The sequence below is a fragment of the Ammodytes marinus genome (genome assembly GCF_949987685.1).
Source record: "Ammodytes marinus genome assembly, chromosome: 14".
Classification (NCBI taxonomy): domain Eukaryota; kingdom Metazoa; phylum Chordata; class Actinopteri; order Uranoscopiformes; family Ammodytidae; genus Ammodytes; species Ammodytes marinus.
This window is the reverse complement of record NC_137218.1, coordinates 29,044,631-29,063,798: the sequence shown is the minus strand read 5'-3', so window position 1 is coordinate 29,063,798 and position 19,168 is coordinate 29,044,631. Positions and strand designations below refer to the sequence as shown.

Below are 19,168 nucleotides of genomic sequence, written 5' to 3'. Positions count from 1 at the left end.
TTTGTGCTTTTAGCATATCATAATAGGATTTTAACACAGCTTGGGGACAATTACATAGACGCACGAGTGAAAGAAAACATTGGCACTGCTTTTTAAGTCCTGTACGTTACCTCCCAGCTCCATCTAGTGGCACTGGGAAGACTGTCACTGAGAAAAGGAAATGGAAACAACAAAAAGGCACTCTTTCTGATGTGGGATCTGGGTGTAACATTGTCCAACTGAGACAGCGTCACCCGACCACAGTGACTATACAAACCTGCCACTTCCTGAGGAGGAGCTATGCCTAGGCGAGTGAGTGAGTGTGAGAGCAGAGGTCTCTTAAGCAAATGTTCAGTCCAGAGATAATTTAAACCGGGCACCAAGATCGGACAGGGACGGGTTTAGGGAAGGGACAGGTGGAGGGGGTCCGAGGATGCCACCACAGTTCAGAGCTTAGAGAAGGGCCCCCCACGTCCTCTCAATTGATGAACAGGACGTCACTCTCTTTCAGGCCACAGCGGGTCTTGTACTTGTCGAAGAGGCACTGCAGGGAACTGATGTACATGGAATGGTACAGATCCACCATCTCATCAGTCGGATGCTCAATCTTTGGCACTGTGATCGGCTCCCCAACTGTAATGGAACAGGGGGAGGATTGAGACAAAGCATTGGAACCATCAACTTGAACCATTAATACGGCCTTGTGGTTGGACAAAGCAAATACAGGCTTTGTTTGTTCTGTTAATCATTTGTTGATCATTGTCCTGCAATGGACTGTAATTAAAAAAAACAGTTTTTTAAAGATAAACCCTAATCTATCCCTCTCTCTGAAACACACTAATAACCAAACATGACCAGACAAACTTGCCTATAGTGGTGATGGGCTTGCAGTAAGGCACCATGCCCCAGGTGTTACCAAAGAAGAGGCCACATCCGTGGAAAAGGCACGGAGCGAAGCCTAGCATCTTCTGAAACCTCTTCTGGATAGACCTCCAGTAGGTCCCCTCCTCGAATATCACCTGCTTGTAGGCATCGTTCTCTCCAAAGGAATACACTGGAACCAAGTCAGACCTGAGAAAGCACAGGAGGAGCTGTTAACCACAACGCTCCCCTGAATGTGCACATACAAAAGCATTGACAGTGAAGAACAATGCCACGTAGTGTGTAACTATACAAAGCAGCATCATTTATACATCCAGAAAAAGAATGCAATAGGAAGTTGTTTTTGTTGTGGCTTTATTTACGCACAAATCAGGTCACATACACACGCTATTTTAGTTGTAAAGTCAGACATATCTAATATTTGTGTGGGCCTATTTACCATTACTGTTGGTGAACAGATCATTTAAGATTAAAGTTCCATCTTTTCCAAAACCACATCATATTTTTTCTGACATGGTTTAAGAAATAAGAAACTATTCACTGCATCAGTTAGGGTTAATGGATTGGATTTATATAGCGCTTTTCAAGGCACTCAAAGACGCTTTACAGGGTTCCAGGTTCCATTCATTCACACAAAGTCATACTGGTGGTGGTAAACTACCATAGTAGCCACAGCTGCCCTGGGGCAGACTGACGGAAGCGTGGCTGACATTCAGCGCCTTGTCCTCACAGAAAGCGAATGAACGAGAGAAGGCAGTTAGTATGGATCACGATGAGGTAATGTGTTTATGTTGTTGTAAATAATGACTATTTCAGGTGAATAATGGTAATCTGATGATGCTGGTGAGGCAAAGTAAACGTTGTTTTAGCTCATTCATTTAGAGTAAACACTGCAGTCTAATTCGCTCCCGTGAAATTGTGTATATGTTGCTTGGCAACGCCCTCCCGCCTGCCTATCTCTCCCTTTTAGCTTTTCTTCATTGCATTTTCTTTTTTTTCTTTGATGGTTCAGCCCCATTATCAGTCATTATGACGACAAACAACTGTCTCAAACAAGGCTCCCGCTCCCCTTCCCTCACCTGGAGGGATAGGCTTCTCAAATCGCTTTGCTGCGCCACACTGAAATCTGCGACCAATATGGATATGTGACCATAGAGCCTGCACGCGTGAACCGAAAATCGGACTGGGTATGCGACCAGACCAAATGCAGTAATAAAAACTATATACAAACGTCTTTCTTTGCACTGATGGTCTCTTTTGCTGTTAAAGGTCATTTATGATTATGAGAGGAAACATGAGGCTGTTTAAAAGATATTTAAATGTTACTCGGAGCTACTTTAATTAAATGACAGCTTATGTATTTTCAGTATAAAAAAGAAAATACTGTCTGGGTTTGCACAGCTCGATTTTCTTCACAGTGACGGTGACCTGGATGGTGTCTTTTCAAATGCGTATGCATGTTCGACGTGTTGCCTCCTACATAAGCGATCGCGGTGAAACAATAACCTGTGTGCCGACATTGTTCCACACGTTTATCACTGTTTTCATAATTCTACTGGAATCCGAAGGTATCCCTCAAACAGGATTTGAATAACGGGGGCGCCTGCAAGCTCCGGTTTCCTGTTGACTGTCGCCATGCAGTTCGCTCTATGTTCGAAAGCACTGTATAACATTTTTATTTGCACTACTCATAGACTGTAGAAGAAAAGAGGGGTAGCCTACTACAACTGCTAATAGGGATGCAAACAGAACACTAGAGCAGAGAGGTGTGTATCTCCTGCTCTGACCGCAGCTGGGAGGGGCTGCTGCACGAGGACCTGTCCGCCTGTCAGTGCTCTGTTACGGGGGAGCTTATATGTCCATGCGGGGGAGGTGCCTCGGAGGCAGCCGCTGCCCGTTTAGAAGTAAAGAGCGATACATGCTTTAGCGACAGTCTCCAAAAGTCACCAATAACACCAGAAAAAGTAGCTAGATTTGTCGCTAGTCGCTTTTTTGAAGAAAAAAAAGCCGCCAAAGGGGTCTCAAAAGTCGCTAAGTTAGCAACACAGCACCCTCATGCTGTGCTCACCATGGAGACAACAGACTCTAAATCGCTGGCTGCTACTGCGCACGTGCGAGCGAGCCGGAGGCTAAATGGTCCGGTATTAACACCAAATATGTGCCTGTACCGTCACGGTACAAATACGCAGTGGTGGGCCGTCAGGGCCAGCAGGGCCTTCTCTGCTGGCCCTGTCAAAATCCAAATAATATATTTTTTTTTTGTTGTTTAAAATTATATTAATTTGTGTTTAAATGTGTCTGAATTTAATAAAAAATGTCAGTACATTACAAAAATAATTAATTTTTTTTGCAATATAGTTATTTTTTGTGAGGCTGAGCTGGATTTCCCAGGCATATCTCATCTAAACGCATCACAGCTATGTGGAGCAGCGGGGCCTGCACTAGAAGTATTGCTGGCCTTTCATTGAAGCTGCCGTCTCCTATTGGATAATAACGCTGACTGACGTGTCTCATCAGCCAATCAGATTTTGATGTGTAGTGACAGCCCGCCCCAAGGCCCAGCGATATCTCAGCCGCTAGCCCCCTGTGATGTCATCAGCGAAGTTTGAAACTTCGGCGCGCGCACTATTAGCATTGTGATGATGTGAGTGAACTACTATGGCCATCTTTCACACAACCTACTGCTCCCGCTGCCGATCTAGCGTGGCTATTTAAAGGTGATCGTTTAACATAGTTTAGATATAGTTTCGACAGGAATAAGCTACACATAAGCTGGATGGGCTGACAACGTTTTTTTGCGGCACTTCACTGACTGTAACTACGACGCTATGACTGGCTAACAGCTAGCACCGAGCGGAACAAGTTACCGGTATGTTGCTGGACCTGTCTGCTTTTTAAACCTGTGAAGGAACATGGCACATCAGGGATGTTAACAGCCTTAATGGCTTATAGGATCCGAGGATGGATTTCCTCTACAAGTGATGGGTTACTTTTGGCTGTGTCTATCTGTGAAAAGATAAAGTTTTTTATGGGGTTTTAAAACCATTTTGTTTGTTTGTTATGGTCCTTGTAGTAGCCTATATTGCTGGGACTTGGGCAGTAGGTGATGCTGTTTTTCATCGTTGATGCCGCTTTCTAAGCATGATATGGGAACCAACTCTCAACTACACTTCTTAATATGCTGGTTGGATTGGCTGTTGTAAAATATTTGGCATAAAAGACCCTTCTTGCATGTTTCATTTTTGTTATTGAAGTGAATGCGGTGCACTGGTAATATTGTCGCTATACTAAATTGAATCCGTTGAAGTTGCGCAAGCATCCGGTGAACCCTATTACAATAACTGAATGCTTGTTTTGTAACGTGTTGTGCGTTTGCAAACAGTTGTCGAGTGACATGAAATATCTGATGGTGATGGTGCAGTAGTCTATCTGGTGTAGGATAAATAACAGTGGTGTGTGCAGTGCGCTGCTCTGTGGTTGTTGAAGATCAACTGTCAAGCTCTTCATGTTATGCATTAGTGTATACTGATTGTAGCCTATATTTTGTATGTGGCTGTGTTGGCTGTATCGGCACCTGACGTGTGCGTTTCTCAGTGTTTGGGGGGGAGGAGGAGGGGGGCGGGGGTTGGTCGGAGTTCGCTACTGAAGGCTGACTGAAACCCCACGGTACGCTACTGCAAATACGTGTGGGGGGGAAGCATCATGAAGCATGGACATATAAAGAAAATATGGGGAAGTGGCTTCTTCTCGCTGTGACGACATATCGGGAAGAATTCTGAACGGAGTACATTGGGGGGGAGGGGTGGGGGTTTCAGAAAGGGGGAGAGTGAGAAAAGGAGAGATTGTTATTTTTTTAATATTTTGGCAGTCTCTAGGCACACCGTGGACCCATGGATATGTTAGAACACATTTAAAAAGTGCATTTAGCATAATATGGGGCCTTTAAAACATTTGGTGGAATTAAAATGTAAAATATCGACAGTTGAACTCCCGGCTATGTTTAATAGTGAAAGTACAAACAATGCGAAGAAAACATAAGGGATATAGACTATACAGCTGTGCAGCCTTAAGAGAACCAATCATCAGTGGGGCTTATCAGGATAAAAGGCTTCAAATTTGCCAAGAGCATAAAGACTGGATGAAGGGATGCTCCTATTATGCCTAGTGCCTACTGTACAATCCTGTGTGCCAGTGTACAGTATGATCTGGGGTTGCTTCAGTTGGTTAGTTCTAGGTTCATTAATCCTATGTGCCAAACAGTGTTGGGAACGTTACTTTGAAAAAGTAATTAGTTATAGTTACTCACTACTTGTTCCAAAAAGTAACTGAGTTAGTAACTGAATTACTTTACAATAGAAGTAACTAGTTACCAGGGAAAGTAACTATTTGCGTTAGCCTACTGTAAAAAAAAAACAGACAGGTAGGCCTACTTGTAGGCTACATAACCTTCAATATTTATTGCACATCAACAGACAGCAAGAGGTTTATCCTGCACTTCAAGTAGCCCTATTTTGTTCTCAACAAAAGTAGTAGAGGAAACTGCTGAATGTACCATGCTGATCCACTGGATTCACTTCAGGGGTGTCAGCTAAAACACCACTTAAGGCCAAAAACGTCAGACTATGAAGCATGAGACGATGAGAGGAGGAGTAAGGATTTATCCTATGTTTATTTCCTTCTTTAACATGCACAGCAGCATACAGATCCCAGGAAAAGAACAATAGCAATATTCGGCTCGTGATGACACGCTAAACAGCTGTTGCAACCGGCGAATCGCGGCCGTTTAATAACGTGCATAAATTATAATGTATAGAGATCGGGAAACTCCATGCACTTACTCTCAAGGGCGATGCAAACTCAGGGAAAGCACGTTTCAACCATGGATTGATAGGTGGTTACTGCGGCAACGTGCAAGCTCACACAACAGAGAGAGAAAGAAAAAGAAACTTCACTAAACAGGCGCTCCGGCTGACTGACGTGACGGCGCTAACTGACAGTTATAATGTCATCCACACTGAATAAAACAGAACTTAAAACACACCGGTCTCCTCACTAGCAGTTTATGTAGTATGGAGCCAGGGGTGCGTTCGGATTACACAGTTTATTCAATCAATTCATAGTAACGCACCGCATTTAACGTTCAGTAACGATAACGGCGTTGTAACGACGGAAAAAGTAATTAGTTAGATTACCCCGTTACTGAAAAAAGAACGCCGTTATTTTAAACGGCGTTATTCCCAACACTGGTGCCAAATAAAGCTTATCAAAATGTTCTACAGTGAATATGTGCCTTAATCAAAGCTAAAGATTGTCCAACTAAATATTTTGCCGGGCATTGTATATATGTATTCGCAGCCGCCGGTCATGTTGACTTGCCTTAAAATGACATGCATTACAAGCTTCATACTTTGATTTGCTTTCATGCCATCATTTGCCACAACGTATCTTAACACACTGGACTGGAGTACATCCTCCTTTCAACTGAATCCAGAAATCGATTTTGAATGGATATCCGATTTTGAATCTAATTATGAGCCCAAGAATCGTAATCAAATCGTGGGATTCCAAAATATTCCCAGCCCTAGCCGAGGCTGTGTGTAGGCTCTGTCACTGCCTTGTTTGTGAGTGTGGTGCAGTCAGCTCACCCTTGCTGTAGTGCCAGCCTCACGAAGCCTTTCCTGTTCTTGAGAGTGACAGAGTTCATGCCTGGAGCACACTGCAGGGACTCTGCTGCGCCGCCAATCACAATGATCACAGCGTTCCCCGTCCCGCTACGAGACAGCAGGTAGTCTATGGAGTTCCTGTTGACTGGACAGATACCTGAGGGAGGGGAAAAGAGATTGAAAGATTTATCAAACTGAAGAGATGCAAAAGAGGTCAAATGCAGTTTTTAAAGTTTATTTCCATATGTTTTACTGTGCAAAGAGCAATGCTGGCCTTTTTGAATGAGGTTCTCAAACTAAAAACTACTGCAGCTGAAAATCAAACTTTTCAAAAAGGAGAAATACTGCAGTGTAGATTGCTGCATTACAGCACAGATGGTCAGAGTCCAGTGAGGGCTTTAAAGGCCAGGACACACCGGCCCGATAATCGCCGTCGTAGAGTCGGGAGGGGGCGGGGACACAAATCTGTTTGGTGTGTGCCGTGAAATCGGTCGTCGTAGATGTCGTCGGGCTTCTTTTAAGCCGATTGAACAGCGGGCAGCCTTTCAGTTGGAGCAATTTGATTTGTGGAGGGCTAGCGAATCAGTGAAGCCCGGAAGTGAGGCGGGTAGCACAAACAGCTAACAACAGTTAGCCATCGTTTTAATGTGTTTGTTTGTTTCGTTCAGCGAGTACTCACATGCATCAACCCTTGTCGACTGCTCGACACCATGCTCGACACTCTCTGCTAAAAATGGTGCTCTTTATGGTCCATAAATATAAATACGTATTTCTATCTATGTTTATGGTCTAGAGAGCCGTCCAATCATTTCCGGCTTCCGTATTTTTTCGGGCCACAATACAGATTAGCGCCGCCTGCTGTTATGGAGACATTACGTCCCGCGCAAGCGCAGAGCGTACGGAAAGTCAGCAGTCGGTTTGGTGTGTTCTTTGCACTTTTTCGGCCGCGATGGGAAGACTGGAGCTCCCTGAATCGGCAGTCTCCATTTTCGGGTAGTCGGACTGGTGTGTCCTGGCCTTTAAGCCAGGACACACCGGCCCGATAATCGCCGTCGTAGAGTCGGGAGGGGGCGGGGACACGAATCTGTTTGGCGTGTGCCGTGAAATCGGTCGTCGTAGATGTCGTCGGGCTTCTTTTGAGCCAATTGAACAGCGGGTAGTCTTTCAGTTGGAGCAATTTGATTTGTGGAGGGCTTGCGAATCAGTGAAGCCCGGAAGTGAGGCGGGTAGCACAAACAGCTAACAACAGTTAGCCATCGTTTTAATGTGTTTGTTTGTTTTGTTCAGCGAGTACTCACATGCATCAACACTTGTTGACTGCTCGACACCATGCTCGACACTCTCTGCTAAAAATGGTGCTCTTTATGGTCCATAAATATAAATACGTATTTCTATCTATGTTTATGGTCTAGAGAGCCGTCCCATCATTTCCGGCTTCCGTATTTTTTCGGGCCACAATACAGATTAGCGCCGCCTGCTGTTACGGAGACATTACGTCCCGCGCAAGCGCAGAGCGTACGGAAAGTCAGCAGTCGGTTTGGTGTGTTCTTTGCACTTTTTCGGCCGCGACGGGAAGACTGGAGCTCCCTGAATCGGCAGTCTCCATTTTCGGTTAGTCGGACTGGTGTGTCCTGGCCTTTAGAGACTTGTTATGTACAATAACCTGCAGTAACCCCCAGGAGAGCATGTACACAATCTATAGGCACAGACCAAGCTTGAAGAGTAAACAGAGCAGTCAAAGCTCTATCAATCAAATCAGCAGAACCAGGTAAACAGAAGCTTTATCAACTGGGCCATCGGGCAAAGGTCCCCTCTACCATACAGATATACTTGATAACTGTATCAGACATTTCAAGAACTGAGGGGGGAGACTCCAATCATCTCACCTCCAGACATTAGGTAGTCTCGTAGGACGGGGAAGCGGAAGTTCCCTGCCAGCGTTGCCAGGGATGGCTTGATGCCTGGGAATTTCTTGGAGAATCCGGTGGCCTCTGTGCCAAAGTTGCAGAAAGCTCCGAAGCACAAAATGCCATGAGGATGGTAGCCAAATATGTAGTTCCGGCTGGGGAGCAGGTTGTGGGTTTTAATGAGCTGTAGGGACAATAGCACAAAGAGGACTAATGTGAAGCTGATTTCCATATGAGGGGCACTGCTAGACCAGGAACACCTAATAGCAAGCATGTCATGTAGGAAGAAATACGGCTGAATTAAAAAGGCTTAAGAACAGAACGTGTGCTAATTCTAAAAACTTCTACAATACATTCTGTTGTACTGGTATCTTTGGAACATTGATTTTGAACTTTACATTTTAAAACAATAAAGTCCCAATCTTTAGGATACTACTTTTTGCAGGAAATTAAAGTTGCTGCATGTTTTAATGGCAAACAATTATTCACAACTATGGTTGCAAAGGGGTGGAAAGTTTCCGGTAAATTTCGGCAAACTTTCTACGAGAACTTTTGCGTAACGTAATGGCGGTCATTTAAATGATCTGTTTCATATCCAAACATATAAACATTATGGTTTGTCATAGGCAGACATCCATGAAAACTAATAAAATAAAAAAATAATACATTTGAACAGACTTATTTGTAAGTAGAACTTTATCAAGTTATGATTATTTTATGAACAAAATTATTTCACTGAACAACAAAAGGAGGAATGTTGAGTAAAATAGTACTCGCCTGTCTGACCTCACCCATTCAATAAATTAAGTAAAATGCCCCACCACCACCCCCCCATGCGATGGAGGAATGCACAATGCATGTGCAGGTGTAGATCATCAACAGTACATTCAGAAATCAGAAGTTTGCTTTTTTTAAATGCATATTGCCATGCGTCATCTCAACAACAAACAGACTTTATCTTACTCTAAGGACATCCTTATCAGCTGAGAGCAGACATGCCTCTGCTCAGGTACGCCCAGACAATCATGAGCCAGAAGAAATGTTGTTCACCCGTTGCTGAACAGGTGAACAACATAGTACAACTTGAAACATTCAGCATTAAGTTGATGTCTCTGCTTCTACAGAATCTCATAATAAACTATTTTAACTGTGCTCTCATGTGCACCACAGCCTTAGCTCCATCACGGTGTGTACACAAAGCCTCCTCAACTAGTCAAACACTGACGTTGCATAACCACATTAACCAAGGAGAACACATCCAACATTCCCATGGTACCACAGGAACTCCACATCACTAGACAACATTACATCTGTCTGGGTTTATGTAACTGATAACACTTCACACCTCCTACAGTCATCACTTTGATTTGGAGATTGGTTAGAACTTTGACCGGTTTGCTTCCAACTCATAGAAATAATAGTCATCTGGTCATGATAGATAGCCACTGAATATATATGTGCGTCTTATTTAGAGACATGGGACAGTAAAAGAATGACCTAACATGCCACACTGACAGAAAGCTAAAAAAAAAAAAAAACATAATGGCTAATGTATGTCTTGCAGCAATATAGTATGTCGGGTAACATCAGAGCCAAGCGGGCATTAAGCACCTTGGTGACAAAAGAATGATCTAATCAATTTGACAAGTTACACGGCGACACAGTGCACACAGTACAAATCAATGTGATGGACAAAGTTCAGCTGCAAAACAACATCACCTCCCCCTGGAGTGAGACAGCTCTCGTTTTATTCCCCCCCTAGCATAGATAGTATATAAAGCCCCCTAGTCTGGTAGATAATTCTTCAGCACCTGGGTTCACCATTTCTCCTGACACTGGGGTGAACATAGTCGCATGTTTTCTTTGATATCACACTCATTATGTACAGAAATGGTGAGCCGTATGAAAGCCGCTGGTTCAATAGCACTCTGAGGAGTGATGGGCAAACCAAAAGCATAATCGTCACATGAATCTACGATAGATTGGATAAACCCTTTATACGTGACATCTCATCATCCATAAATGCACACCATCAAATGTTTTATCCCTTTCTTCCCTCCATATATACATTTTGTAAAAAGCATTGTTGGACGGTCTGAGAACTAAGATTCGCATGACCAACTGCTGACGTAGTAATTGTTGCTTATGACAGATAACATAACCTTTGAACCAAATACATTCATACATGATACATCTCACGTAAGGACGAAGCCAAGCATCGTCTTGGAGAAGAAGCTGGAGCCAGAGATGGTTTGGTATCTTTGCAGAGAAAATGCTGAATAGGTCTGGGGTGATTGACTTGTTGATTTATCCACTAACTCTACTCCGTACAAAGGTGATGAATCAGAAACATCCTGAGTGCTGACTGATTGGTGTGTCATATGTCAGGGTCTATATCTTCTCTTTAAACACATCCCAAACTTGACTTTTGGCTCCTTCAGCAAGAGTTTAATCAGACACAGCTACTGTACTGTGCCCCGTTAACCCCTTCCACAGTTTGCAATTAGACTTTCACCTATCTACTCAACCATGATTGTCCTCTCGTCTAAAAAGATGCAGTGAGGGCTGTCTACAGTCAAAATAAGCTTAGCACTGCTCCTTAACCTATCAGGTAGGACAAAGTCTAAAAACTCCCTATGAACGTCAAGCCCTCATCACAATCAACATGGGACAAGGAACAGCATGGAGCCGGCAGCTGATAGTGGTATGCCCCTCCTGATAAGCTTATCTCTCATGTACACCACTGGAGATCAATGAACTAGCTGATCTGTACAATGCTCACTGTCCTGAGCAAGAGTTGGAGGACTCAAAGGGCCGGTTTCACAGACAGGGCCTAGATTAAGCCAGGAGTAGGCCTTAATGTGGACTAGTTAAACTGGGACGTTTAAGTCACTTTCATGGATATGATTTAAGTGTGGCTTAGTTAGTCTGAGACTATGAAGTCCTGGAGTAAGGTAAGTAAGCCTGATTGTGAACACCTGCCCATGAGCACATGCTGCTGTTCCAACGGTGATCATAAAAACCTGGAGTGGAGCAGAAACACCATTGCTTGTGAGAAAAAACAATGGCAGAGGCTAAAAAAATCCCATCAATAAACTTTAATGAAAAAAATCTCTTAAAAAAAAATAGTTTGAAACCATCCGGTTATTGGATCTAAAAGCCATACTGCTGGGACTGAGCAAATACATAGTTGGGCCGCAATTTGCAACAAATTCAATTCTAATGAAAATGTTACTAAGAAAGCAATACACCAACTTCAGGTTATCTTCATTATTATCAGTATTTCACATCTTTCTCATTTATAATTTTTACATTATATGATATCTGCACTGATAGACTCTCTAGAAAAATCTCGCTTTAAAGAAGAGCTTGCCACAACCTTTCAACAAAGGATAAAAAAGATGACGTTGCATGAAAGTTAGCCCGAGAATTACTGAGACAATTGTGATTACTAATCACAGTGAAGATATAAGTAGAAAATAAAAAGGTGTTCATGTTGTGTTTTGTAATTTTGTTATTCATGTGTGTCAGTATTTTAAATCACAACAACAACATTTGAAAACAGAATTGTTTTAGACACTCATTGTATTGTGCTGAATATATCTTCAATTTAAATGCATCTGTCTAATAAACTCAAGCAAAGTTGTTATTCCCAGTGCATTTTCCATATTGAAAGCGGTCTCGAAATGTAAGTTCATCAAATAAATGTTTCGGATAAGACCTATCCACAAGTACTCTTCTGGCTGGCCTCTGCAGTGGGAGTTGGTCTTCATTTAGATATTCCAAATAGTGCATGCTCTCTCACAAACACCACTAAACTGAAATGTTGTGTCGTGTTTTGTTTTAAATATTTTTTTATATATTTTGTACTGTGCAACTGGAGGACTGCTCCAAACAGAATTTTGTTGTCCTGTACAATGACAATAAAGATTCTATTCTACTGAAGTTAAACCTGCCTCTTTGGAGGATTAATTTAAGATCAAATTTAGACCTAGAGTAGCTCTAGTCGTCCGTCTTGCAATTGTCTTTGTTTAATCCAGAATAGCTTTAATCTAGGACTATTTTAAACTGAGTCTGTGCAAGTAGTTTTGAATTAATCCAGCTCAAACAGGCATTTTAGTCTCGGACTAGGTTTAAGCCTTGGCTGTGAAACCGGCCCAAAGTGTACTTTTGGTGTCAGCAACAAAATGCTGGACTTTTCAAGGTCAGGGTTAGATGAATTAGCAATGGTAAAAGAAAGTGACCTACCCTGACTGGGAAGTAGTCTCGGAAATAAGTCCACACCCTCCAGTTCCTCACCCAAGAGGACCTTCTGCCACCTGAGGAGAACATTACACATTAGAACATCACTTTATTTCTAAATTCAAATATTTTCTTTAATCTTTGAATTCTTTTAACAATTCCATTTTAGGGATTAATCATTTAGTTTACAACATGTTAGAAAACTACATTTTAAAATGGCCATCCAGAACCCCAAGTGCCACTAAGTTTCCAGGCATACTAGATCATTCTCGAGAATGTTTGTAAACAAATCCCTTTTTGTCAAAATCGGTGAGTATCTCCTCACAATCTGCTACCTGTCTGTACTGTGTGTGCTCTGAAAAACAAATCAGGTGATAACACTGCCTAGGCTCTGTAACTGGCATGTAAACAAAGAGACCAGGCCCACTTTGTTTACAGAGCCTAGGATGTGTATTGGCACACTATTTTTTTTCAGCACACACAGTACGGACAGGTTGTGAGGAGATATTCACCGATTTTGACAAAGTGATTTGTAAACAAACATTCTCCAGAATAACCTAGTATTCCTTTAACAATATCGCACAAATCCTTACAACCTAGAATAATGTATTTTTTTCTTGATAAATTACTCAAACCTTTACTTGATTGTTAAGCTTGTTGTCACTTAATTTTGATATACTTAATCTTGACCGACAGACAATCCAATGGTTCCACCCATAGAATCATTTTGCTAACGTTACTAAAGAAAGAGTGCTTCCTCTACCTTGGCTGTGATCTTCCTGATAGGACCGATTTAAGAACTAAACATATGTTATATTCCTGAAAATGTTCTGGAGAAAGGAGAGACCGTGTTCAGCTCCGCGGTGCTGTGGAGAACACAGGCTGCGCTGCGGTGGCACGGAGGTGGCAGTTATTTGCAGTTGCTGTTTGACACAACGCTTAGTTTATTGCACTTGCGTCAAAATATTAAAACATTTTAAACTTTATTTTATCCGTTCTGTGCCGTTTCGTACCCGTATATAACATTTTACAATAGGGGCGGCCGCGGCCCGCCGGCCTAAAGGCTACAGACACTAAAAAATATATATATATATATATATTTTCCTCATCCACCAATCGAGTTCATTTGAAACGAGGAGTACTCGAGTACTCGATTACTAACGCCCATCCCTAGTAGCTACAGAACATATACTGTGCTGTGTAATTATTATATTATTAGCCGCACCGTTATATAAGCCGCAGGGTCGAAAAATGGGGAAAGGCTTATAGTCCGAAAATTACGGTACGTCCTGTCTGTGTGTGCGAGTGAGTGTGTGTTATAAAACTGACTGTTACACACACACACTTATTTGAAATCGGCCTTGCGTGCCTGTTTGTCGTTTATTGTTTTTGATTTAAAGAGCCCCTATTATGCTTTTTCAACTTTTATGACCTATAAACGTTGTTATAATGATTTATAGTCATGTTTAACCATACTAAAGTGTCAAGTAATGAATTACATGCATTTATACGTATTCCCTGCTGACCGTCTGGGGTGGCTGTGCAGAGCGCTAAACACTAGGGCAGCCGGTCGCGATTCACTTGTTCAAATTTCCGGGATTTATTACGTAGATCAATCCGGATTTTTCCATGTATGGTAATGCTGCAACATGCTCAGACACGCTCCGGCCATGCCCCCACCTGCCTGCGCGCTGCTGAAGGTGTTCCGGAAGGTAACCAATCACAACGGAGGCGGGCGAGGGGGCGGAGAAGCACAAAGCCGAGTGTGGACAGAGAATGCTGAGATGAGAGAAAGAGTTTCCCGAAAATCTACATAGTTGTTTGTGCTGTGATTCATGTCAGGTTGCTCTATAGGAGTCATTAATGAGAAATTAAGACCAGAAAAGTAGTATAATAGGAGATCTTTAACAATAGGTTTAGAGCAATCTGGCTTTCAGAACTCAGTGCCTACCCACTCACTGACCTCACCACACGTCACTGTCATTTATCTGCCTTCGCGCTTTTTGAACATTTCAACCATGAATTATCGATCAACGTAAAACAATTTAGACACAAAAGTGCATCAGCTAGATTTACTGGTAAAAAATGAATAATCAGAAATGTTACATTAAGAGTTTTCATTGTGACCAAAGCAGTGTTTGTTCTTCATGTTGGGTCAAAATATAACCAGAAATAAAGCAGTGATTTTTGCTGCACATCTTTAATGTCTTGCCTTGTTTTGGAGTGTTCCAGTCCACGATGAGCCAGGCGGTGTAAATGGCAGCAATAAGCCAGCAGTCTGTGCAGAACATGTAGATCAGCAGCACAGTGCACGCAGCACCTGGAGAGACACACAGGAGCACAATCATATATTTGAATTGAAAATGACTCTCACTCTTATACAATACAGATTATTGACATACATACAATGATATGAAATATGTTCTGTTGGTGCCAGGAGAGTAATCAAGAGGAGACAGAAACAAAGCATGTGTGTGTAGCTCAGAGCCCTGACCTGCTTATAATGAGGCTAATGAGACTACAGGCTTACTGCTTGGTTGCTTTGCTCTTACAGGTTTCTTAGGAGTAATGCACACAGACACACACAAAGCTCACTTACCCATGACTAAGAAACTAATGACCCACTGCAGCACAGAGATGACCTGCAGATGTTTCTCCATCTTTGATATGAGGGGCCAGAAGGCAGTGGGCAGGTCCTGCAGGGCAGACAGGATGCTGGAGCCGGTGCCTGGGGACGGGAGGCGGAGGAGAAGAGACAAATGACGTTTAACAAAACTGTCAAATCTCCATGAGGAAATAAAAAGATGCAGTTTAAAAAAGGTGCAGTCAGCTATTGGAGAATGTGTGTGAGAATCAGTGAATATCTCCTCACGATCCATTACCTGCGTGTACTGTATTGCGCTGAAAAGAAATCCAGTGTTAATACACAGCATACGCTCTGTAAAACTGGCATGTTGCTAGCTACGACGGCCCCTGTTTACATACCCGTTGTTTACATACCCTTTAACAGAGACTAGGCTTTGAAATTACACCAGAACTTCTTCGGGCAGTTAGCAGATTGTCAGGAGACGAATCCCGATTTTTACAACAAACATTCTCCAGGATGGCTTACACCAGCCTGAAAACACCCTCCCAGTATGAGCTCTGTCCATGTCCATGTCCATGAGTGAAGCAGACTGAAAGGTGGACGTCAAATGTGGAGAGATGAATGATTTCCCAGCAACAACAATGCAACCAGGCGGCGCTGCATCAAAAGGACGTTCCAGCCAGGCGGCGCCACAGTACTCACCAGCTCTGACCCAACACCAGCCCATGGAACTCAAGTCGTGTAGTTACATGTGAGGTTACGGACACATTAAGAGCCACTGAAGCTAGTCAAGCTGAGACCGCTGAGAGCCAATAAGAAAGAAGATCACACACACACACACCTAATCCTATCGCTGGACACTGAAAATAACCCAGCAGGTGGGTTGGTGGTATTAGCTGAAAACTATGATACCATGACTCCTTAAAAGTCACTGTTGGAAACGGGGAGAGCCACAGGTTTGTCCCAGGTTTCACTGTATGGCTTGCTCACATACAGCATGTAGCGCTGTGAGCCAGATCAAACTGGTCACAACACGGAGAGCTACACAAACACTAGCATGTCCTAAAGAACAAGCTACCATGTGGACCATGAGCTTGTCTGTAAAAAAACAAAAAGGGGACGCTCGTGGTGCAGTGGTTAGAGCCACCCCCCATAGAGGCTCAGTCCTCATCACAGCAGACCCGGGTTAGAATCCAGCCCGGGGGGGGGCGCCCTTAGCTCAGTTGGTAGGGCGTCCCCCCCCATGGGCCTCGGCCAGCAGCGGACCCGGGTTCGATTCCAGCCCACGGTCGTTCTCTGCATGTCACTCCCCTCTCTGCCCCATTTCAACTCTGTCTCTACACTATCAATAAAGCATAAAAATGCCAAAAAATATCTTTAAAAAAAAAAAAAATCGTTCTCTGCATGTCATTCCCCCACTCTACCCAATTTCATCTCTGTCTCTCAGACTGTCTAATAAAAAGCAAAAATGCCCCAAAAAAATAATTAAAAATAAAAATACATCCACTATCTGGTTGAGATTTTATGATACAGTGAAGAGAGTGCTCCAAAAGGCATACAAGTTATCCCACTGGTTCAGTATAACTGTCCTTAAAGGTCTACTTCACCGGTTTGAATATGAAGGTGTATTGAATTCTGAGATCCTATGTAGTATAAATGTGCGAAAAAAATTAAAATCGGTTCATCCTAGCCTGAGAAAAGGCAGAGTGTTTTTTTTAACCCTATATTTCTCTTTCTCGTGACATCACAGAAAGAGAAATATAGGGTTAAAAAAAAAACTTACTTTGTAAATATTACTGTGATGTCACAGTAAAATATTTACAAAGTAAGTTTTTTTTAACCCTATATTTCTGTATACTGGATTAAAAAGGTAGAACTTAAAATGTATTCTTGAATCTTTAATATTCAAACACTGACATGCCCATAGGTACATTGAAAGAGTCACTGGTTGCTGTAACTCTCCTTCCATGCTGGCTGTGAAGAGATCCGGTCCCACAGCGGGTTCAATGGTAGTGATGGGGGACAGAACAACTGAAGGATCCCTCTTTGCCTTCCCCTAGATGGGGTTACCATGCTGAGGTGCAACAGAGTGGCAAATAGGCAATTTCATACTACTATATGACTGTAACTAGAAGAACTAAAGGACTTGGGTTATGTGTGGTCAGTATACACGCTGTTACACATGGAACTGAGGAGGACAGAGGATTTCTGTCCACTTTCTCTAACAGAAGAGCCCTTTCCAGTTCACTCATTCTGCTCATAACATAACTTTGCAGTTGTTAGTGGAAGCAGGGGCAGAAACATGCAAAGATCACAAATCAAATATTGAAATACTTATTATATTCAGTGGAATATGTCTGCCTTTACCGTAAAGTCATTTGAGAACATTTAGAGAGAGGTACCTCGCCAGAACATATCAGTGATTATTTTTTACCAAAAAATTCAATTCTGTTTTGAACAAAAATACTTTCAGTATTTCCACATTCATCTACAATATTTTTCGTTAAACATAATAGTGTAGTCGTTTTTTTAATGTAATATGTCTGTATATGTATGATTGTCCACAACAACTGCTGAAAAGTGCTCCACGCTGAGGTAAATCATATGTCAGGCAGAGCAGATCCGACCGTGTGTGCGTGTCATGTAGCCTAGTTCATTCGATGACCTCCTGTGATTGTTCTGATTGACTGCAGTAGCCCTTGTTGTTGCACTTATAGGCTGAATGTCTTAAATATAGGCCTTAAAACACGTCTTACCTTTGAGGACGCCAGAGTATGCGGCCAGAATGGTCTTCATAGCTGAGGCTGCTTTGGACGATGACAGTGTCCGGGAAACTCAGGTGTTACTGGAGCCTGTTGATGGAAGTCCGACCCTGCCGCTGCTGATGAACTAGACTACTGCAGCGGCTTGAAGCACCGAGCAGGCATTTAAGCAGCGCGGGGAGGAGCAACTTGTGTGGCTTCGAATTTATCCACGGCGACACAAGGCCAAGGAAATGAAATAGCCTATAGTGAGGCGTCCTCGCTGCAACAGGCAGGTAGGCGAACAGGTGGAGAGCCAGCAGCAGTAGTGAGCCCGCTACGCCCCTCTCTCAGTATTTAACGGGGCGGTCACATGGCTCAGCTGTGAAACCCACCCAGAGTGTTATTGATCATTTAGCCTGTCTCACAAAAAAAAGAAGAAAAAAAACGATCTCACCTCTTCAGCAGAAAAGATAATGAATCAAATCAAATAAGTTTTATTTGTATAGCCCAATATCACAAATAGACATTTGCCTCAGTGGGCTTTACATTCCTTACAATATGACACCATGCCCTTAGACCCTTAGACCCCTTAGCATGAGGGTAAGTAGGCCTACATTTCTCCTAAACGTGGTATAATGAGTCAGTTAATCCTGATTTTAGTCATAACATGTGTCCTTTTATTTTGTTTTATTTATTTAACCAAGTGAAAAAGCTATTGAGATTAAAAATCTCTTTGTCAAAGGTGACCTGGCCAAGACAGGCAGCAGCACAATGGACCAGCCTACCCACTATGGTCCTACCCTGTGGAACTTTGAGATCAAAATAAGACATATTCATTCATGAGGACATAGGTCTTTGGATTGCCGAAGGTCTTTTCCTTTTCTTATCTTTTTATTGTGCTTCTAAATGTCCCATGGTAGGTCTGCTGCATAGAGGCCCATTGGCCCACACAACAAATGAAGCTACAAAAGAATGAAAATAAAAATGAAATAATACAGGTATATCCACAAATAATTACTGACTTCATTGTGATTTTATATTGATTTCACATATTCAATGGTGTGCTTACTGCTTTCAATTAGACTCACTTATATTTCTTCCAGAAGAGTTACAGAACTTCACTATACATTTCTATATAGAAATATGTATTTGGTGCTCAGTTTA

At 42.6% G+C, this 19,168-nt stretch overlaps 1 protein-coding gene across 1 annotated transcript; it reads right to left on the bottom strand.

Moving 5' to 3' along the window:
• Positions 1-18,131, bottom strand: dgat2 (diacylglycerol O-acyltransferase 2). The gene is made up of 8 exons (XM_080041058.1): positions 18,017-18,131; positions 15,273-15,401; positions 14,886-14,993; positions 12,680-12,750; positions 8,411-8,615; positions 6,507-6,681; positions 848-1,050; positions 1-612 (listed from the first exon to the last, which is right to left on the bottom strand). The coding sequence occupies exons 1-8, from the start codon at positions 18,054-18,056 to the stop codon at positions 458-460; spliced, it is 1,086 nt and encodes a 361-aa protein (XP_079897184.1). The 5' UTR covers positions 18,057-18,131; the 3' UTR covers positions 1-457.
• Positions 18,132-19,168: the final 1,037 nt, after the last annotated feature.

What these genes read in the sequence shown, in the direction of transcription:
- dgat2 (XM_080041058.1), bottom strand. Translation starts at nt 18,056, where the DNA reads ATGAAGACCATTCTGGCCGCATACTCTGGCGTCCTCAAAG. An exon ending in GAGACTACTTCCCAGTCAGG is followed by an intron (nt 8,616 to 12,679) that starts GTAGGTCACTTT and finishes TTGTCCCTACAG; the next exon opens with CTCATTAAAACCCACAACCT. An exon ending in AGACTACCTAATGTCTGGAG is followed by an intron (nt 6,682 to 8,410) that starts GTGAGATGATTG and finishes CCCCTCCCTCAG; the next exon opens with GTATCTGTCCAGTCAACAGG.